This window comes from Zootermopsis nevadensis, unplaced genomic scaffold (assembly GCF_977971745.1).
Source record: "Zootermopsis nevadensis isolate Lab colony 2312 unplaced genomic scaffold, Znev_1.0 Znev_ptg000022l, whole genome shotgun sequence".
Lineage (NCBI taxonomy): Eukaryota > Metazoa > Arthropoda > Insecta > Blattodea > Termopsidae > Zootermopsis > Zootermopsis nevadensis.
In genome coordinates this window covers 15,650,993-15,673,229 of record NW_028259154.1, presented here as the reverse complement: position 1 = coordinate 15,673,229, position 22,237 = coordinate 15,650,993, and the positions used below count along the sequence as shown (strand labels likewise).

The following is a 22,237-nucleotide window of genomic DNA, read 5'->3' as shown; positions in this document are numbered from 1 at the left end:
TCATATCATTGTAATACACGATATGTTAGTTAAATATTTAACTTAAGGACAGAAAAAACAGTGCTGTGGGCAGATATGGCCTCCACTTCACATGTTCATGTAATCCTCTATGAAGTAGTTTACTGCTTCACTAATTCTAGTACTCTGGCCCTCGAACAGGGAAGTATAAATGTGCTTCTGTATTTAGGTACACCAAAGGACCGTGGCCTGATTGCCTGGAGAGAACAGATGAAGCTGGTATCTAATAAAGAAACAGATGACTTACCCAACACTTATGACTTCCCTGTGGGCATGAAATTCCTTAGAAGGTATGGACAATGGCAACTATTACTATTACCATACACATACATGGGAAGGATTCATTTCACATCAGAAGCAGCATTGTTATAGCAGCATAATCTTGTAAAAAAATTATAAAATCGAAATATTACTTTTACCTATATAAAAATATGCCATAAAACAAGATTTGATAAATTGGGAAGACAAATATTAACAGATATATTTTAGTAATAACTTTCACGAGTTTCGCCAGTGTGTGTACCTCTGAAACAAATAATGTTTCAATTAACTCTACATTTAAAATATACATCTAACTGCAAGCTGTCTTTTATCATGTAGGAGAATTTAGATATAAATTCTTCATTATCTTCAAAACAAAATACTAAAACCAGAAATAAAAATTTAAATTGCATGAGGCCCTGAGCTGCTGCCACAGATCGCCACACTGCAGGCTCATGTGATATAACACACACAGTAACCAAAAGCACCTATTTCTGTTCCAGACACAACATCTTCTCCCATCTACCATTCATGCCAACATATAAGCCATGAATATGACAGCACTTGTGTACAGAGAAGACACCCTAACACACAGACTGAAAGTCCTGTTTGGAGTCCTTTGTAGAGCTAATAATGAATATACTTCTCATATCAACAACTAAAGAAAGAAGAGCAGAATATAAATACCACTGAATGCGTACTTGATTCCTGGTACAGACCAAGTGGAATATTTATACACACAAACATGCTAAAGGAAGATTTTTCACTTCTATCAGTTACTCTGGTTTTTATCATCATATTCTCTGCCCTCGATAAAATATTCTCTGGCAACAAGCCATGTCAGTTGATGTGACATCATTCCTTGAATGATCGAGGCACAGATCATCTCTGAAACATCAGACTTTTTTCCACAACTAACACAGCTTGTGCCTGAGAATATTTCATTGCATTCAGTCGCCATGAACGCTTCAAGTCTCATATATTCTGTGTCACTCACTTATTTGTGGTTTACTTAATGATGGTACCAGCAGTTCCCACTATATAGCACTGAATGACAAGATTATTAAATAATGAATTGGAAAGGACATGGAAAGAAGTGGCCATGGAAAACCACAAAATCCTCAGTGAGGATAACCAAGTCTCTAGGCTGAAAATAAACCTGGGACCACCAGAATACAAAGATAGAGTGCTGAATATTTGACCACTGTTATAGTATACATAACATAAGTGATCAGTTCATAACGAAAGCATAACCTATCAGTCCAACCACAAATCAGAGCAATGTGTAAATGCTAGAAGAGTTGTGAGATTTGAGGCTGTCATGGGGCTGTAGATAACAATGTTGTTCTCAGTTATGATTTTAGAGATGGAGATCAAATTTTTCTCCAAAACATTGGTTTCTAAAAGAGTTAACATAGTGTCACAGTCTATAACATCACTGCTAGAATACTTTATTTAACACTTGTAAGGTTCTGCAACATAAACCCCCAACTATCATTTCATTAACCTAAACCACTGAGATCTGAGGTTCTCAAAGAAGATGGCATGAATTTTGGGCTCCTTGGTTTCGATGCTGTATAGCCTTGTAGGTGGTTACCAATGTTTCAGAGAAGCATTAACCACCAAAAATCACTGCTGCATATAATACAGCAGAACTAACTAAATAGTTAATATATCTATGGAGAAGATTCCCAATTGTGAACTTAACTTAATTATATTTGATGATGAGCCTCAATTTGAGATTTAACAGTAACAGTTTTCATCATTGTTCTTTACACTTAATTTTGTGCTTAAGTATTTTATAGAAGTAGTATAATTGATAAGGTAAACCCAAGAAGCCATTGGACATCAGGGGATAAAGGTGTTTTGGGCATGAAGCTACATGTAATTTAGAGACCAAGAATCTATGGAGTTCTATTACCCTGCCTTTCTGTCACTGTCATTACAGGCACTATTTTAAATTTTAGCCCTATAGGATTGTTTATTTTATAGTATAGTTATGATTTTACACATCTTTTCATTCTTCATAAAGTGACAGCTAAAGGCCCAAACTAAAATCACTTTTCAAGAGATACAAGCATAAAGCACTTATGTACTAGAAGAAAATGTTAAACTGAAAATGTTAATTATTCTATACCTGAGGTGAACTCAAGAATGCAACATTGCGTTTAGCGTTAAGTAGGCAAAATGTATGAGCATGGGGCACATGTTCCGATACTCCCTCATCTTCAGTATGTCTAGTGTTTATGTAACAAAGAGACTGAATTCATTTTCAGTGCTACTCAAGTAATAATATGTAAAATATTGATAAAAATGTTACATAATTATATTAATTTGGCTTTTGGGTATAATGAACAATTTTACAGAAATATTGTAAAAGATTATACTGAAGGTTTACGTATATCTTCCCAATTCACGTATCATAAATTCATAAGTTATTTAATAATGTTGTATCAGCAAAAAAGATGATATGGCATTAAATAAATTTAAGGTTACATAAGTTTATCTGGAAAAAATGAGAGGAAACTTGGACTATGGGATTTTATATACCTAATTAATTTAAAATATTCGGGAATATAAGATGAGCAAAAACTTTTCCTAACAAACTATGATTTTTATTATGTACGCAATTACAAATTTAACTTCTTATACCTTTAATGCATAGTGTCCATCACATTCCTCTTGACTTCTGCACTCTGTATGAAAAATGATGACCTAGCATGAATTTGTATCTTCATGGTGAGATTATGACCTGATGCAGACCACCTTCAGTTTCCAGTGTGCTTAAAAGCAAAAATAAGATAATTAAATTAATACAAGGTACAGTGTGTTAAAATATTCCTCAGATGGGGCCACTCAGTTGTCATAAAAATCTCAAAAGAGGGACCATATTATGCTTCTACAGTGGCAGAACATATCACATGCTAATGTATTTATTCTTACCAATAAGTAATAATATACACTGTAATAAATGGGATCCAGTTTATTCATTAGAATTTTATATTATATTACTTTTATAATGACATTTATAATTATCTATGTTCAACCCAGTGAACAAGTACTTTTTGAACCTAGACACACAGTGAGCATCAGAAAACAGGGTATGATGTATTTAAATTTGTTCATGTTATCCAGATACAAACGATGCTTTTATTATGTGGGAAATAAGTAGAATCTCCCTTGAGTAAATACACAACAGGTATTTCAAGAGGAAGGATTTTAAATAAATAACTCATTCTTCCTCAAAAGAGACCTAAGTTGCAACTTCCCTTCTTATCCTTATGTTGGTTTTAATACAGAACGTAAATATGATACTAAAAGTTATTAAAACAATGACCTAACACATACAGGAAATTAAAGCACAAATTAAGTTTTATTTTCAATTACAGACCAAACACTAGGATAACTTCTATGTGCAGGTATGTGTAATATGTACAAAGATTTATTAATTTATTTAATGTTGTAAATAAGTACACAATACATGCTATGCTGAAAATAAAGAATAAGAAGCAGGAGTACCTATGTTTGCCTACTCAGTATAAGTGGTCACTCTCCACCAAACATTGGATTGTTGAATGTTGAAGTTGCTTGCTTGTACAGTGGGTTGTCTCCCTAGAGCAAACAAAGAACAAAAATGTTAAGAACCATAACAATACATAGTTAAAAAACCTTTGTTCTAATCTTAGTTATTTACATTATTTTGTCTAAAAAAGATTAATTTCGTTATAGCAGATAAAATTACTAAAATTAACCTATTTTGCACAAGCCTTTGAAATATAAAATCAACTGGATTTAACATGTTCACAGAATGCAAACAAATTTCCCAGACCATTAAAAGCTTATAAGCCACATGGATTAAAAAACCAAGAACAAGTATGCCTTTAAAGATACTTTTGTATGACTGAGGCCAGAACAAGTCAACAAGTACTTATCCTCTTGACCACTATATGATAACGTTTTGGAAATTATCAATACACTTCAACATAAACAACACTGTTGAAAGTCAAAACAATTTTGGTGAAATTATACCCATAAGCAACTTAACCAATCCTAACAGTCCTGAGCCCAGTACTTGAATGGCCCCATGTTTTAAACAGCTCAGTAGCATAAGCAACAAAGCAAAGACAAATCTGAGACAACAGAGACCCAAGACTACAGGACACAAAAGCTTAATAACAGTAATTATATACTGTACCCTGTCCCATTTAGACATGGAACGTTCCTTCTCAAACTTCACATATTCTCTGTGATCATGAATTGAAGTAACAATCTTCCAAACTAGGAGCAGTAGCAGGCCAATAAATACAATGCCACCAATCACTCCCAGTACAAGTGCTGTGAACGAAACAAAATTAAAGTTCTAATAAATACAGAGTGGCATTTTTCAACACACTATAGAAATATGTATTTCAATTACAAATAAAATCAGGATTGTGATGCCATGTAGTGTTACTGGTAACCACACACAAGACAACACATCAGGCAAGACTGCAGTCCACACTTTCACCACTTTAGAATGTCATACATATGAAGTCAGTTCAGTTAACCTTAAAAGTGCATATTCTGATATGACACAAGTCTGAGTCATGTATCTCAAAGCCAATGTATTAACAGATTTTTGAACTTTACAGTCACAGCCACCCTTACTATTTTATATGGCAATGAAAACTGGATCATTAAAAAGTAGCATCACTAGGCTGTTGAGATTAAATACTTTCGTAATTAAAAGGCTGTACAAAGTTAGAATTTAAAATGCAGGAATAAGAAACAAATTACAAATAGTCTCCAAAATTGAAAAAGATTACCGACAAAAATGGATGGAACATACAGAGCACATAGTTGACAACAGGATACTATATTAAAATATAGATCCAGATGATTAAAAAGCATAAGATGTTCAAGGCAAAGCTGGATTTATCAGTGCAGCCAATAGGCAATACACTGCCTACTCCAGGATGTGTTAAAGTAAAAGAAGACAAAATTAAAGTTTCGTTATACTTACCGAGGACATTAACATCACTGCCACACTGCTTGGTACGCTGAACCTCCACTGTACTGTTATCAATCAAGTAGCGGAAGAGAAATGTGCAACCCTGATCATCCGGAAAGCTGCATACTCGTAACTGTGTGTTGTTTTTCACTTCCTCTGGATCTGCTCAATCAAAAAACACAATACTAAATTACACAGTCTAATAACAATTATGTGGGGGAAGGGACAAAAAAATCACAGGAAAGTTAGACAACTCCAAGTTAGTAAGATTTGAGGTTCTCATAGCAGTGAGTACAAAGATGACTGTCTTCTGGGTTGTAGCTCCATGTAGTCTGGTAGAAGTTTACCAATGTTTCAGAGGCCCATGCTGCCTCCATCATCAAGGAATGGAGGTAACAAAGACCTCTGCAATGTTAGTAAACTTCTACCAAACTACATGGAGCTACAACCCAGAAGACAGTCATCCTTGAACTCCAGGTTACCTGTTCAGTTTTCCATTAATATCTTAACTGTTTATCAACTCATCAACATCTGAGAAATCACATTACAACCCAATGTTAAACTTAGTCTGACAAGTAAAACTTTGATAAGAAATAACCTGAAAATGGACCTGGTGGCATCCATCTCATTAATCACTGCAACAATATTTAATAAAAACATAAATTGTGAAGAACCTCATTATGTAATTTTCTCCACATTCTTCCTGGATGGATATCTTTCAGTCATTTCTTATCCTCATTCAATATGCAATTTATATTTTCCTTAACGTATTTACCATCTTCACTAACTTGCATCAAAGCAGTGGAAAGAACAAGACAGGGTACAAACCTATGTAATCCACCTCCACTGTTGTAATAGACATATCCATGTCACATTCTTCCTTACTGAGAGGTCCTGTCCCAAATACTTTACATGCCACTAGACTTTCATATTTTTCACACCTCTGTCCTGGACATGACTGTCAACAAATAGCAATAACAATGACACTAGTTGTACAGAAAAGTCTTTACTGGGACAGTGTCATTATCATCAATAAAGAAACATGAGTGTCACTACATTTTCCGAGCACAGGGATAGAACAAGAAATGAAACTATTTTTCCAAATACTAAACAAATAAAGAACAAGAAATTACTTTGTCCTCTCACCTGCCAGTAGAGTAACTGATCCTGCAACGCAGTTTCTATCTGGCCTGTCATGATCTAATCTGGCCAGTCTTAAAGGCTGGTTCTCTTTCACATGTAATTCATGTACATGTTACGATATACAATAATAGGTCTAAGCAAAACATGTTATGTTCAAAATTTTTTGCTTCACATCTTGAGCATAGAAGTTCACAAATATTCAATTTTTACAAAACAGTCAGAAAATTCTTACATAATGAGTAGACTTGGTTGTAAGAGGGTAAAAAAAGAGTTACTGTAATCCTTTCAGCATAACTCAACAGAAAAATCATCTGCATTAAATCATTCTAGAAATAAAGTGTCCATATTAGTATTGTTTTGTTCACCATTAATATTTAAACAGACAGGCAGCAATGCAAACAACATTCTTTCCCAGTATAATAGATGGCATATGACTGATTATCATGATGGAAAAGTTACTAATCCTGCTGCATATTTGGAAATCTTGGGCTTGACTATCAGCCCAGAGGCTGCTATCCTGAAGGTTTTTGTGGTCTTCAGTCCATCCAAAAAAATTCTGGAATGGTAGATTATGATCACAGCTTTTCCAATTCATTCACAGTCGAATTCCCATTTGGCACTATCTAACCTCTACAGCTGAGAAAGGGAAACTAGAAACTACAACACTCTAAAGTAAGCATTAAAAGTTAACTGTATGGGCAGCCCAAATACATACTCAATCTAACACTGTTAACAGCGCACATAGCTTGAACATGGAAGATTCTTGTTGAAAGAGTTATAACAGCTGATGAACTCACCGGACACTCATCACAGTATTTTCCTGAGTAGTTTTCTTTACACTTGCATATCCCACATTTGCATGATCCTCTGCCCATGCACTCTTCAGAAGAATCAGATGGATAACAATTCTCTTTACTGTCTGGGCACTCACAGGCTTCACCCGACCATCCCCACTGACACACACATGTTCCACACTCACATATTCCATGGTCTGGTCCTGAACATGGTAATCCACCATGTCGTCTGCACGTGAAGTTGTCACATTCACAGAACTTCCCATAGTAACGCTGGAACAACACAATTAATATGGTGATTACCTATGTTTGGTGCACTCAAATTAAAAATGAGGTTTGAGATCTGTACTTCTGTTCAGAATACAGTTTCTAAATGCATTCTAAGTATCTGACAACATTTCAGTAAAAGGAAGAAAAAGGAAATGTAAACAGTATTTTGGTGGGGAAAGTTAAAATTTGGAATACTGAAAAAAGATGGGAAGAAAAAATGGAAATGGATGTGATGTAAAAACTTTAACTGGATGGAACTGACTAAAGTTCATGCCCAATAATTAGCTTTGGCAGCAGCAATGTTGAACATTTAACTTCTAATCTCAAAATGTCTTCTCAGTTGTTTACTGCATTCTACAGCCATGTAATAAATGAAATGACACTTAATTGAATGAAAGTGTAAAAATGTCAGGTACTGGCTTTTGTAATGGTACATATATGGCCTCACTGAGTAAGATAAGTCACAAGCTTACCTCATTTGCATTGGGGCGTACATTACATGTACACACGCCACATTCACACACACCAAATCCTGAGCATAATTCGGAGTTATTGTTCATGCGACATGCATTTTCATTCAAATGCACGGGGGTCACAGAATTCCTCTCACACTGACACTGGTCACCATACCAGTCACCATCACAATTACATACTCCACACTGAAAATTGCCATGCCAGGAGCAACTTCTAGAATTCCTCTCATAACCCTAAAACAATAGAAAATGCTTCAGTCGCTCTGAAAGATGAAAAATATTTACAAAAAACAGGTCTCTTAAAGCCTTTCCCCTTTAATGCCAACCTCAAGTGGCCAAGTAAGTTTATGTATCAGGTAACACTTTACACTGGGAGGAAATCCTTTTAAATTCACCATGGTTTTCATCAGGCTCTCCTGGAAATAGGTATTTAAATAAGTCACGACTGGCAGTTTCCAAATCTTTATCTCCTTACTATTCATGATTATCTTCTCATCTTATTTTGTGCTATATAACCCATGCAGTTTATACAGTATTTTTGTTTAATTTGACTTTTAGAGGAGCAGTCATACATAACCTTAAAAGTTCATGATTTTAAGGAAGAAATATCTGAGCAACCTCAATATCCTGGGTATTAAGATTAGAGCACTTAAACGAGAAAGAAAGGATAAAGTAGTTAAGTAGATGTTAAATGTTTCTGTGATGACATACTGTGTAGCAGACGCTTTTCTGACATTCTGGAGGTATTTGCAGTCTATATTTTAAGAGTGAAGAGACTGGCTGCTGGTATCTGTAGCAATGTATCATGGCTCAAGTTAATACTGATGTTGTGAATGTGAATGGTGAATCTGAGGTATTTGTTGACCAATTATAGTCAACAATTACAAAGGTGGACCTCTTCAGGAGTAATTCTGATGTTGTGATACATGGATTTTGGAAATGTTTTAACCAATGGGCATCTGAAATTTAAAACAAGAATCTAATGGGTATTATTTTATCCTAAAGGGTAACATGTGTAATGGAATGAATTTCTTTTTCCTGCATCTCTGTAAAAGGATTTAGTCACTGATTCCAGGAAATACATTTTGCTGGTAAAGTCCCCTCATGCTTCAGAAACATCAACAAACTGGTCTGTCACAACATAGTGCCATTACCCAAAAGATGAGAACTGCAATTATCACACTGTTTATATTCCTAAAACATTACAGTTGCCAAGACCAAGCCATACGGCAAATTAGTACGTCATTATTGCCCTTCCCTGAGCAAATGTGGATTGCTTGGTGAAGAAAGAAACAGATTTCTTCCATGAGTACACATATTATATGTCATGAATACATCAAACCTAATACCATGACTGGCAAAACTAGAAAGATACAAATGTAAAAATACAGATACCTGAAAATGGTAAAGCCACAGCTGATGAGAAATGGTTGTATTTGAATTTTGTATTAACAAGGCTTTACCTCACTTCCAGGCTGCTCACAGGCACAGTCACAATCAATTTCCAATTCCACTGTAATGCTGTCTTCTAGTGCTCTAGGCTTTATATTAAATGTCACACTGTTCTTGTTTTCTGGACACTGCAGCACCTGAACAACAAATTAATTACCATAAATGACCATAACCCACATTTTCACTGTTGGGAAAATCTCAGATTTACTGAATGCTAATAGAAAATAAACATGGTGCTGACCTTTATAGTTGCTATAAATTCAACTTCACTCCCTGGGCGAAGTCCATCACATGTACTTGTCTCTTTCCAATCACCACTGATACATGAAGAATTGAAATGAACATCAACAAATTGTTTATTACCAGTAGAAATCAGACCTATGCTGTCAACAATTTTCTGTGAACACACAATGTGTCTATTAAAAATCAAAATATTGCACTGCATTATTCTGACATAACATATTAATTAAAAATGACAATAGGGTTAACATAAGTTATGCTTATCATACTCATTACTTGAATGCTATAAGAGTACTTTCCCTTAAAAACATTTATTCTTCAAGGACTATTCACATCACATGAATGATTGATGTTGGTATCAAAAACCAGTTAAAAATAATATAGGGTTAAGTTAAGTATGCAAGGCAACATGTCCTTAGAAAGTCAAACTTAAACATCAGTTGTGATAAAGTACACTGGAAAGATGCTTTACTTATCAAAAAAAAAGTCCAAAAAAACTACAAAAGAAACAGTACAGTGGGGCATGCTATATAAAATACAGATTCCAAACACAATAACATAATCATTTAATGTTTCTTTTACGGGCAGTGATTTGAATACTACATGGAAGAACAGTGAATGGAAATCCTATTATATTCAGATACCTTTCCCTCTATTAACCAATAATACACAAAACAAAATTCATCATAAATTAATTGGACACACCTGATACTCATCTCGAACAAGCTTAACGACATTGGATGAATCACCTGAAAGGATACCATATGAGGATCCTTCAATGCTCCCTACCAAATGTTTGTATATTTTTGATATACTCTCTGTTATTGCAAATATTATGTTGATATTATTCTGTCTTGCCACTTGGTTGATCTGCAAGACGAAAAAGAACAATTCAAAGTATTACTATAATTTATCAGCTTAGTTTTGGTACAATAAGGAACCATAGACTTTGAAAAAATCATGTCTCTTCATCTTTGTTTTCAATTTAATATTTTTGAACCAATGACAGATCTCATAAAACCTGTTAAAAACATCATTTTTATAGAGGCCAATTCACTTTTTAATTTCTTGTCATCATTAATAATACCAATATGGTGGTTGTAAAAACGTTTGAGGTTAAAGACCACTAGCACCATTTAATTTATGGTCCTAAAATTTGTAGCAGTAATAGACCTTTGAAAAAACATGCAATTTTTGATTAAGTAAAATTGTTGTACAATACAGAAAACATGGTGGCAGCAAAAAATTCCGTCTTTCCATTTGATAGTGAAGGCTAATGGATTGTTAGACTTAAGCATGTAACACTTCATATGGACATATATGTCATATACCTACACATACATTTAACATAAACCATTTTCTCATGTATTAAAATTACAAGCATATCTACAAAGCAAAACTTTAAGGTTATATCTGGCAGATTTTGTATAATGAGGTTTGTGCACAGAAATTTATCACTAAATTGTATACCAATAATTATTCAATTACAGTGCCTGCTAACCTACAATATGAACAAAAGCTATTTGACAAAAACAAGCGCATCATGAGCTGTTTCCAGAACTTTCTGTCATGAACACTGCCAATACACTTTTATTTAGTAACTACTGTATTTGCCATACACAGATGTTTCTGCTGTATTGTGAGCTTTCTCATGAAATAAAAATTAAATTTTATTCACCAAAATCAAGAAAATACTATTTTCTTTCAATTTTTAGAGATTAAAAAAGACATATTCACTAACCTGTGAAATGGATGGATAATCAAACACTAAAGAATGTGTATAATTCCCATCATCAGTCACATAACACTGCATATCATTGGGTTCAACAAGACCAGCCAACTGTGAAAATAATACAAAACTTTAGAACGGATGTTTTCAAGTTCTGTGTTACATACAATTACATGCTTGACTCAGATTTATTGTAGTTGGAGCAAACTATATCAAGTCTCATGTTTTAGATGAAAAAATTTTATAACACGATATCCAAAAGCAAATTATATTACTACTATTGTAATGCCTGTAGAAATATCAATGAGATGAAAAGAATATAATCTACATATAATATAATGTTCACTGGAAATATAGAGCACCAACTGATTGTAGGTCTATTTAAATGTTATCCAAGAACTGACTGTTGTAGTGTACCTAATACTGTATGTTGCATTCATTCTGCATTTTTGGGTATAACATGCTTTTTAGTGCTGCAAGTAACAAAAATGAACTTTACTGTCTTTTGTATCCTATAGCACAAGTCTTGTTTCAATATGAGCATTATTAGCATGTTAAAACTTCAAAAATAACTAAATCATTTTAATACCTTTACTTCTTTACAGCCAAATACCTAAATTTCTAAGGTCCTGTGTTCAAAACTGTCTACTCTGTTGAAGTTTGGAAATGACTGATATAAGAATCATCTGTGTAGCATAAATAATTTCTTACATCTCACTTTAGAGAAATGAATATGATAAATATAAAACATTATTTTACTTTAGTGGTGGTCTACACATCAATTACACAACCCACATGAAGTCTGGTTCTTTCATTACAAAATGTTTCTCTTCAAACTGAATTTGATGTGAAAAAATTCGTTTATGTTGACTTAAATATTTTGAAAAAGTGTGCCATGCACATCCCGTTTCCAATCACATTTCTGGGACTAACAGGCTAATATAATAAAACATCTTCAATAAAGGTCCAAGACATTTGGGGGTAATTTTAAGGGTATGTATGCATTTTATGTGCTTCGAATACATATTTCTATCATCCACAATCTTCTACAGTTGAATTATAAATTCACGGAATGAGTACCATACCCTGCCATCACCAGCAAAATGGAAGTCAGAATCGCTTGAGAATACAAGCAGATGCCGAGCCTTTTGTCGCCAGCCAATCTGTTTCTGGCATACTATGGCCTGCATTACTGCATCAAACCCTCCCTCAGGATAGTCAAGATTTCCAGAGACTTTAGCTTCATTTACTTTCATCTACAGAACAAGAACAGAAACCAAGATTAGGTTAAGAAGACAATAATTATTTATAGTTTTTATGCTTTCACACAAACAAAAAAAGTTTACACTTTACCAGCCAGTGTAAGTAATGGAACAGTACCATCCACTTTTCATAGCATACTCTTCCATACACAAAAACAAACCCATTCATAATACTTTAATGATTAAAGTAAATGAGCCACTAATATTAATGAAGTACATCTATTGGAACAAAACAGAAGATAATTTCACTACTCTTTAACATGTATTCAGTTTGTTGTGTTTTAAAGAAGCTTACATTACATAAAAAGTGAATATCAAAATTGTTGACATTCATCGCCCTGATAATGGAGGCAGTATGACCTCTGAAACGTTGGTTAACATCGACCAGTCTACACAGTGCAACAACCCAGAAGACAAAAATCTTCATACTCACCGCTGTGAAAACCTCAAATCTTACATTGTTTTAATCATGCAACAACGGCTGAAAAAAACCAAGTCTAAGATGAAATTGTGTTACATTAGCCAACATTTTCTTACCGAGAAGAGACTGGTATTCGTATCAAGTTTCAAATGGTTTTTGAATCCATATGGTGCAGCACATGGTTGACCACTTTTCAAATCACAGGGATGCTCCAATCTGATAACAGTATAAGATGTATATACCATATTTCTTATGCTAGTCAAGAAACTATACTTTGTGTGATGGCTGTGATTCAGAAGTCTGTTGTGCAACATAATTCTACAAGGACTCCAGGTAGACACCAATGTTTCAAAGAAACATACTGCCTCCATCTTCAACCCTGAGGATGCAGACCATCAGAAACACTGGTTATCTACCTCCTGCAAGTCCACAAGGCATCACAACCTAAAACAACATCACAGGCTGTTGTGGCCTGGAAGGAACTCTTCATTTAATTCTTTATGATTATAGGGCAGTCCTCGGCCACATCTAACATAATAAAACATAATGTAAGTGAAGAAATTTAATAAACAGGCCTGTTAGCATCAGAACCAAGAATTTACCACAACAAATTTTAGAACCCTAAATTGTGGTGCTATTGTTTTTTCAACCTCAAAAGTTCAGGCAGCCACCGTACTGGTATTAATGATGCAGGAAATTAAACATTTCTATTTATGACCAGACATGGTTCAATGCGTAAAATATAAACACTGTTACTTTAGACGGCTGTCTTCTGGGTTGTTGCGCCGTGTAGTCTGGTAGAAGTTAAGTGGTGTTTTGGAGTTCCTTGCTGCCTCCATCATCAGGGTGATGTTGGAAGCAGCAAGGACCTCTGAAACATCACTTAACTTCTACCAGACTACACGGCGCAACAACCCAGAAGACAGCCATCTTCAGACTCACTGCCATGAAAACCTCAACTCCTAACAACAGTCACTTTAATCAAAATACTTGATCTGTTATAACGAGGTTCACAGAACTGTGCTCCTTCATAATTAAGTCCACGGCAAGACGATTCTGAAAACCACTGGCCTGAGCATTCCAGCATAACAATATATACAATTTCAGTGATGCCATGGACTTCAATACTCACTTTTCAGGCACTGTGCTAACATACGGCATTTCCACCTTGTCAACAAAGCTGCCAAAGCCAAGTCTAAAGTCTCTTGTAAGGGCTTGCATTTCTGCTGCTAGTTTACTGCCAAGTTTAGAAAGACTATCTTTGTCATCTTCCATGGATGCAGACAGATCCATCAAGTAGTACAAATCCACTGGATAGTCCTGAGTGTGCCTGTATCTCAATTTCAATGGATATTCCTCTCCTGTAAAATACAAGAAGTTCTGTTGTAAACATCATCATCATCAAAAACTGATTTTACTGTAGCTTAAATAAGGTATTCATCACTCTGATGACGGAGGCAGTATGACCTCTGAAACGTTGGTTAACATCGACCAGACTACACAGCATAACAACCCAGAAGACAGAAATCTTCATACTCATCGCCCTGATGACGGAGGCAGTATGACCTCTGAAACGTTGGTAAACATCGACCAGACTACACAGCATAACAACCCAGAAGACAGAAATCTTCATACTCATCGCCCTGATGACGGAGGCAGTATGACCTCTGAAACGTTGGTAAACATCGACCAGACTACACAGCATAACAACCCAGAAGACAGAAATCTTCATACTCATCGCCCTGATGACGGAGGCAGTATGACCTCTGAAACGTTGGTAAACATCGATCAGACTACACAGCACAACAACCCAGAAGACAGAAATCTTCATACTCATCGCCCTGATGACGGAGGCAGTATGACCTCTGAAACGTTGGTAAACATCGATCAGACTACACAGCATAACAACCCAGAAGACAGAAATCTTCATACTCATCGCCCTGATGACGGAGGCAGTATGACCTCTGAAACGTTGGTAAACATCGATCAGACTACACAGCACAACAACCCAGAAGACAGAAATCTTCATACTCACCGCTGTGAAAACCTCAAATCTTACTTAAATAAGGTATGTAATACAAATATTGAGCAAGGAGTACAGCCAGCAATGCTTGCTGATGGTAAGATCACACAGTCTCAATCCTGGAGAAACAATTTTGTGTAGAAGTATTTTATTCTTTTGTCATGTAAAATGGTACATGTGAAGAAGTATTAGTTGTTCTTCAAATTTTGTATACAAATTGGGATAAGAGCCAAAGAAACACATGGAATGCTAAAAAATACACTTGGGGATGAGATTCATCCACTCATAATTTTTTATTGATTTTCATGCATTAAAGATAGACAAAAATGATAAAATACTTTAGTCATCTATCAACATTGGACACTGGTGAATTAATTATTCACTTTCTGTGGTAACAGAAAAATGACAACTTGTGAACTTACAGTAGAAGTTGCATCTCCTACAGTAAATGTTGGATACTTTTAATTAAAATCAAAGGAGCTAAGAGAAAATGTCTCCTGCAGGTCATGACAATTTTGTTGCAATCAGCACTGCCCATAACATTCCACAAGTGCCCCATCCATCACATTCATCAAATCTGACAATGAGTGGCATCTTTAAGTTTCCCAAACTGAAATGGGTCATAAGAAAAAAAGTACTTACGGAAATGTCTGTGATTATTTATTATGCAATGTAGGAATTTAACATCTTTCCCCCCCCCCCCAAAAAAAAAAGAAGTAGTAGTAGTAGTATTAAAAGTCTTACGACAAATAGCACGTTAGCTGGTATCATTATGTACAGACAACAAAAATCAATTTTGAAGTACAAACTTTATAATAACTGTTACCATCGTCAATTTTGACCCCAAAAGTCAGTTACTAAAGTTTATCAAATCTCATATCAGGTATTCATTGATGGAAAGAAAAGATAAAGATGAGTAGTGAAATTGCAGGAAGAACATAACCACTCCCCTCTACAACAATGGCAGTACCTAGATGGCACACACTCACCAACATGCAGTTTCAGTTGGACTCTCTGTGGGCGGAACAGCACATCGGTGCTGAAATTGTTATCTTGCACGGTCTTGTATTTGTTTTGGTTTGGTTTGGGATAAATGTGATTTGCTGCACAGTGCACTGTACCAGCTTCAAAGCAGCGATTCATTAACTTCGTGTTGAAGTTCTGCAAATACATATCCAAAATTCCACACATTACAGATATTTAACACCTTGAAATGTACTAATTGTAACATTATACCTTAACAGGTCTACTTTATATTTGAATCTTCAAACTGTAAACTGAGTCTGACAATGGATTAGACTGTAATTTTATGGATGCCGGAGTGAGTCTGACGGAGTTCCTTTCATGGAAACACACCAGTTTTCAATTTAAATTTATGTTTATGATTTTAAAAAATGTTTGAGCTCAGTCTGCCACAACAATACTGAAGACGCTTGAGAAAGAGAAGAATAATTACGTGTTTTTATTTTGGAGATCATCGCTCTTTTTTCTATAAGTTATCTGATTGAATGAGTAATGAACTGCTATGATCGTTGTTCTTGCGCTCTAGATGTAGGAAACCACACATCCGTATTTATTCCCGCAACATGAGATTAGCTTTAGTCACTACGTATATTTCCGTTGCCATCGGAAAGAGATCGCCACATCCGATTCAGAGTCAAAGGTTCCTGTACCCTACCTAAGTGCACATTATAATTTTACCAGTCATTAACAAAAATGTTACCAGTTGTTTTGCTCGACTGTGGGTCTCTTACTCTGAGAACATAACCAAAATTACAAGGGTCTGAAAACAAAACCTGTAACAACCTAATTACGCATTCAAATTACTTCAACTGATATTTACACACTTCGTAGAATACAGCTCATACACAAAAATTTTCTTTGCGCACAGATGTTGTCTCTTGTTATTTACAAATCTGCACCACTGGATAATAGCACCTACTACAATGCGAAAGCGAATTCTAAAACTTAACCGAAACAACATCTGACCCAAATCACCCTGGTTTACCCTATTCCAGTGAAACATCCCGTAAGTGACCCTAAGGTCTCATTTGTTCCTCAAATTGAACCGAAGGTCATAACAGAACAAAGATCCTAACTAGGAAACGGTAGAATATCGTTACTCATCTGGTTATCTGAATTTAATGCGAATTATTACGTATGAGAACATTTTCCACATAAGGATGATATACACAACACGTTCCGATCAAACTTCCCTAGAGATAAGTGAGGGTTTTTTCTGAATCAAGCTTATACGCTGACGTCAATCGCGATTGTGTACATGAGGTAACAAGACTCTAGGCCGGATATCCATGCAGATATTTCTGTAATTTACCAGGATGGTTCTTTCAGTTCCTTATGTAACGAATTTTGTTTCTTTGTCATGGCTCCTGTTAAAAAATATATAGAAAAGAGACTTGTTCGGCTTGTTTTGTGATTTAACTAATTAAGTCTGCTTCATAGTGCGCATTAGACTTGAGACCTGGTGAATTAAGAACCATCAATGCGTTTCATACCAAGAAATCTTATAGGGAGTATCCGTATCACTATATAAGCTACTATCAGTTCTTTCTAAATTCCCTCCATTCACAACCAACTAACACGGCGGTGGCAAAAACCCTGAGGTTCAACACCGCTAATACCAATGCCTGACGCTGAATATGATCCTACAACCTGCTTCCCTAAGATCCGTCTTTATATTAGCCTGAAATTTCCTTTTCGGTCTTCCAGGTGGACGTTTTCCAACGAACGTCAACACGAAAATTCAGAATGTATTCCGTTGGCATTAATCCGAAACTGAAGTGGATCCCAATCGACATTCTGATTCTCAGTTGTGGGTGGAGTAAATGAAAGTAAATAATCGTACGTACATTTACTGCGAAATCCAAACTTACCCACCTCCCAGATAGGTATATCTTATTACAGTACATTCTCCATAATCGCTACGGACAGACATAACTTAGGCTCTACTCATAAAGGACCGCATTATCAACATGCCTAAAATCTGAACATCATGTGTCATCATATTAAACCTTTACAGCCGAAGCTCGTCTAAACAACATTCAAGAATTCTGTCCGTATCTCAAAGAAAACACATTTCTCCATTACCACTCTGCTTTAAAAGCTCTTAAGTTTGGAATATAAAACAGTTTCCTCGGAGTCGTACATTTCTGTTAAAGATTTTTTTATACATCTAAATCTTACGATAAAATACTATTAAAACAGAAGCCCCGACTGCGCTGCAAATAATATACGGTTCGCTTTAAAACACCGGGTAAAACGCCATACTGACCGAATTCATACCGAGACAGTGCCATAAAACAGGCCACGACCACTTTCTTTAATGTCTCTGTGGACTCATTTTTAAAACGGCTGCAGCTGATAAAGCGATGAAACAAACTCACCGGTTCAGCACACCACTGGCATCCTACAGCACGGACACAACTCTTACATTGTCCGTGCATGTAACACTTATCCTGGGTTGCGCCTGTACCGAACAGCGCAACGAACACGCACAGCAAGTGGAATATCTGCATGTCTCCTGATAAATGTCGTCCAGCCTCGTTGCACTAATCACTCACGTAAAAATAATCGTACTTACAGGAAATACCACGTCACTTTTCAACGAAGCATTCGCGAATCGTTTTGCGAGGTAGGAAGGAAATGGAAGAGAGGCAGAAATAAAAGATAAGATATCGTGGGAATGAAAGAAAAGTGAAATAAAACCGGCAAGAACTTGAAAGGGAGGGACAAAGCAAGGCATGTACAAAGATATAAAGAAAACAAAAAAGAAATGCCTATCTTCTGGGATGTTGAGCAATGAGTCCCCACCATCGGTCTGATGGTGGAGACTGTAAGTACCTCTGAAATGTCAATAAATTTCTACCACACTACAAACGACAGTCATCCTCATAATCATCACTGTCAGAACAGGAGACCTCACAAAAACAATACAAGATCCATGGTAGCTCATAAAAGGCAATGTAAACCAAGTCTATCTCTCAGGTAGCTGAATCAAAAGAACAACACTGCGCAAAATCATTTTCTACTTCCATCTACTGTGCTCACAACTCATCTAACAAAATCCATTTAATATTACATTCTCATCTCATTCTATGATTTCAAATGGACAACTTTCAAGAGGTTTCTTTTCAAAAATTCTGTATACATTCCTTGTACCCCATCCCAGCTACATGTTTAATCCATCACAGCATTACAGATTTGATTGTCCTAATAACATAAGGTAAACACTTACATTATCCATCACAGATCCAAAGATTCTCTTGATCACTTTGTTTACAAAAATTATTTATGTTCTTCCCTTTAAGTAGGAGTCCAAGTCATTCAAGACAACTAACAAAATAACTGTTCTGTACAACATAAAGTAAAAAATTAAAGCTGTCCCACTATATGCCATTTAGGTGCTTGGGGGAGAGGATTTATAGCTCCTACTCCTTCTTAACCTCAGCACTAGATAGGGGTGAGTGGTCAGCATCATGCCCCGCCTGCACTTTATTCCCAGGAGGGTGGGCCCCAGAGCCAGCCTGGACAGAGGCTACAGAAAAAATCATCTTACCCCCATCAGGGATCAAACCCCGGTTGTCCAGTCTGTAGACAGTCACTATACTGACTGAGCTACCCTGGCTCCATTTCGCATTACACAGGAATTGTTACATTTACCTACATAAATAAGCTGAATACCACAAATAAAGATATGGAACTGGGTACCATGGCAGGTTCATCAAACAATATCATGGTACTTCTTTTGTGGCATTTATTATAAAAACCCACCTTTAAATAGGAAAGTTGCATACTACACTAGACATTAAAGAAACCACATTTGATTACTGTTTCAGTATCCAGTCTAATTACTGAAATATTCAGTAATCTTGTAATGGCATGTCATTTTGACAGTGCTAGGTGACATTTCACTTGCAGATAGTGTCAACTTTGGTCTTAAAGATAATCTTGAATGGTGTGAGGACAAGGACATGCAAGACAGCAGATGCGACATGTTTCAGAGTATTATCCTGGCATTTCACTGAAGAGACTGAGCAAGACATGTGTCACACTAGCATACAGCTAAAGTATTAACCCTGGAGATAAAGTTCAGCTGGCAGCCCTGCAATATGGGGATATGATAAAGGCTAATGAATTTAAAATGTAGAAATCATTATATAATTGGAAATTTAACCATTTTCTCTGCCTAAATTACAGAATGTCATGAATTTAGTTGGTGCAGCAAAGGGTTATCCCCACAAACCAAAATATTATACTTTCAAAACATCTCTTGTGTAAATATGTAAACAATACAATTTCAAACTGTGTAACTCTTAAGCGTTCAGTCACTTCAGAAATTATATATGACATAAATTACTTAAGGAATCATGCTATTGTATTGTACTTGAAAACTACAATACAGAACCATTATACAGGTAGAAAAGGCAGTAAGTCTGGTTTGGCAATTTTGTTATCTTCAGAACTCTGAACTTATAAGAAAATATTAAAGTTTGCTGGACAACTGAGAAAGACATTTTCCCAAATTTATGACATGAATATAAAACCTTCAAGGACAAGGCTGCAGCATACAAAGAGTTTCCATGTTTCAAGGAGGGCTGACATAACAGGAAGTTGACCCAAAAGGGGTTGCTTGTAATGACGTAACAACTACTGCATGACTTAATTCCATAAAAGTGTAACCTCAACATGTATTAATACCATTTTCACTATCTATGAGAAGTTATTTGTTGTAAATGCTGTCATTGGGAATCTGGAAACTGGTTGCTGTAGTAACCATCACCAAATTGTATGCTTCAAGCCTATTGGACTCTCCCCCCACCTCCACACATACTTAAGTCAACAGTACACCACTGCTAGCTCTGGAATGCTGTGTTCATGTTGCATCATTCAACAATAAACAATTTTATTGTGACCTTGAAGCATGCAATTTGGTCATGGCTACAATAAACCATGACAATCCATCAGCACATTAGTCTCTTTTATTTCAATAATATCTTACCATAAACAGCATGACTGTGCTTTCATAGTCTCCCTACTTTCGAGTCCCTGCTGACCACTCGCAGTACTGAAAATTTTCTTGAACATACTCAGGTCGGCAAAAGATGCTATGATGATGGTACATCAGGTCACAAGAAAAGACCTGCAGGAGTGCCGTTCAGTAGCTGTACAGCTACTGGCAGAAATGTGTGACAATAGAAAGAAGTTGCTTCAAAGGTAGTGTGCTGTAAAACCTGCAAAAATGACAGATAAACTCACATAAGCAAATTTAATAAAATGACAGCTCTTGTCTGGACACACAGGCCTTGTTTGCTTCAAATGCCTTTTATGTCTCATATTGCTGGTGAAATTATACAAGATATCTCACTGTTCTAAATGTAAAACATCAACACCTTCATCTACAGTACAGAAAACATCAAATTTCAGTTCTTCACTGAGGGAAAAGTCAGAGAACTATAGCAGAATATTACACAATGGAACACAGATAGGCCTAACATTATTCAGAAAACTGCTTAAGAGTCCTTTCAGTAGTTTATCGAGCGTTATCCAATAGAATTTTCAAATATGATATATAATAGGCTGATGTGCACTACCAGAGTACAATTTTTTTGTATTACTTTCAATGACATTGTGTTAAAATTATAGATCAGTATAACGATTCTCCAGATCACATGATCGCTGTGGCACTCAGCCCACTGCATGAGAAGACCATTAAAAACGTAAAATGAACTTAACCTAACCAGTCATTCCGGGCATAAACGTTAATCGATACTTCACCCGGGAAATTCATTCCTCCCGATCTGAGGGTAGGTTGTAGTTTCCTGGGCTACCCACAATGTGTTTTCAAAAACACTATAAAATGCAAACTACGAATTATTGTACCAACCCATTAAATTTCAAACACTTAATAAAAGAAACACAAGGAAGAATATCATTCTCTGCTCAGACTGGTGCAGACCATATATTATAAATTTTGGCATACAGGACCAACACTTTGTCTACTAGCGACATCTCTTACGATTATTAAAATGTTGCGTTGTTCGAGTTATTGCTTACAAATTGCCAACTTAACTGTACCAATATACCACTTGCTTTCATGGGCTAATTTGCCACATGATTATCGATATGGAACACCTGAACCTC

The 22,237-nt window shown here is 35.8% G+C and overlaps 2 protein-coding genes across 16 annotated transcripts in view; one reads left to right on the top strand and one right to left on the bottom strand.

Annotated features, from left to right (window-relative positions):
- LOC110839742 (solute carrier family 23 member 1) overlaps positions 1-3,794 on the top strand; it is a 16,536-nt gene extending 12,742 nt beyond the window's left edge. For both annotated transcript variants that reach the window (XM_087353830.1, XM_022084222.2), the window contains 2 exons: positions 188-308; positions 783-3,794. In XM_087353830.1, coding sequence (XP_087209956.1) covers positions 188-308; positions 783-831 — 170 coding nt within the window. In that variant the 3' untranslated portion in view covers positions 832-3,794. The remainder of the gene's footprint in view (positions 1-187; positions 309-782) is intronic.
- Positions 2,873-22,237, bottom strand: LOC110839716 (integrin beta-PS). 14 transcript variants are annotated; one of them, XM_022084151.2, is made up of 17 exons: positions 22,113-22,237; positions 21,096-21,327; positions 16,066-16,237; positions 14,186-14,414; positions 13,170-13,269; positions 12,456-12,626; positions 11,383-11,481; positions 10,347-10,511; positions 9,643-9,798; positions 9,413-9,538; positions 7,950-8,183; positions 7,210-7,479; positions 6,098-6,227; positions 5,282-5,431; positions 4,475-4,614; positions 3,799-3,891; positions 2,873-3,062 (listed from the first exon to the last, which is right to left on the bottom strand). In XM_022084151.2, exons 2-16 carry the CDS (start codon positions 21,105-21,107, stop codon positions 3,826-3,828), a joined length of 2,220 nt encoding a protein of 739 aa, XP_021939843.1. In that variant the 5' UTR covers positions 21,108-21,327; positions 22,113-22,237; the 3' UTR covers positions 2,873-3,062; positions 3,799-3,825. The 14 variants fall into 14 exon arrangements, with proteins under 14 accessions (XP_021939843.1, XP_021939846.1, XP_021939849.1 ...); XM_022084154.2 differs by having other exon boundaries at positions 22,151-22,237; XM_022084157.2 differs by having other exon boundaries at positions 22,167-22,226.

What these genes read in the sequence shown, in the direction of transcription:
- LOC110839716 (XM_022084149.2), bottom strand. Translation starts at nt 17,102, where the DNA reads ATGTTTCACTGGAATAGGGTAAACCAGGGTGATTTGGGTCAGATGTTG. An exon ending in TTGTTCGAGATGAGTATCAG is followed by an intron (nt 9,799 to 10,346) that starts GTGTGTCCAATT and finishes GTGTGTTCACAG; the next exon opens with AAAATTGTTGACAGCATAGG. An exon ending in GTGAGCAGCCTGGAAGTGAG is followed by an intron (nt 8,184 to 9,412) that starts GTAAAGCCTTGT and finishes CTATTGTTTTAG; the next exon opens with GGTTATGAGAGGAATTCTAG.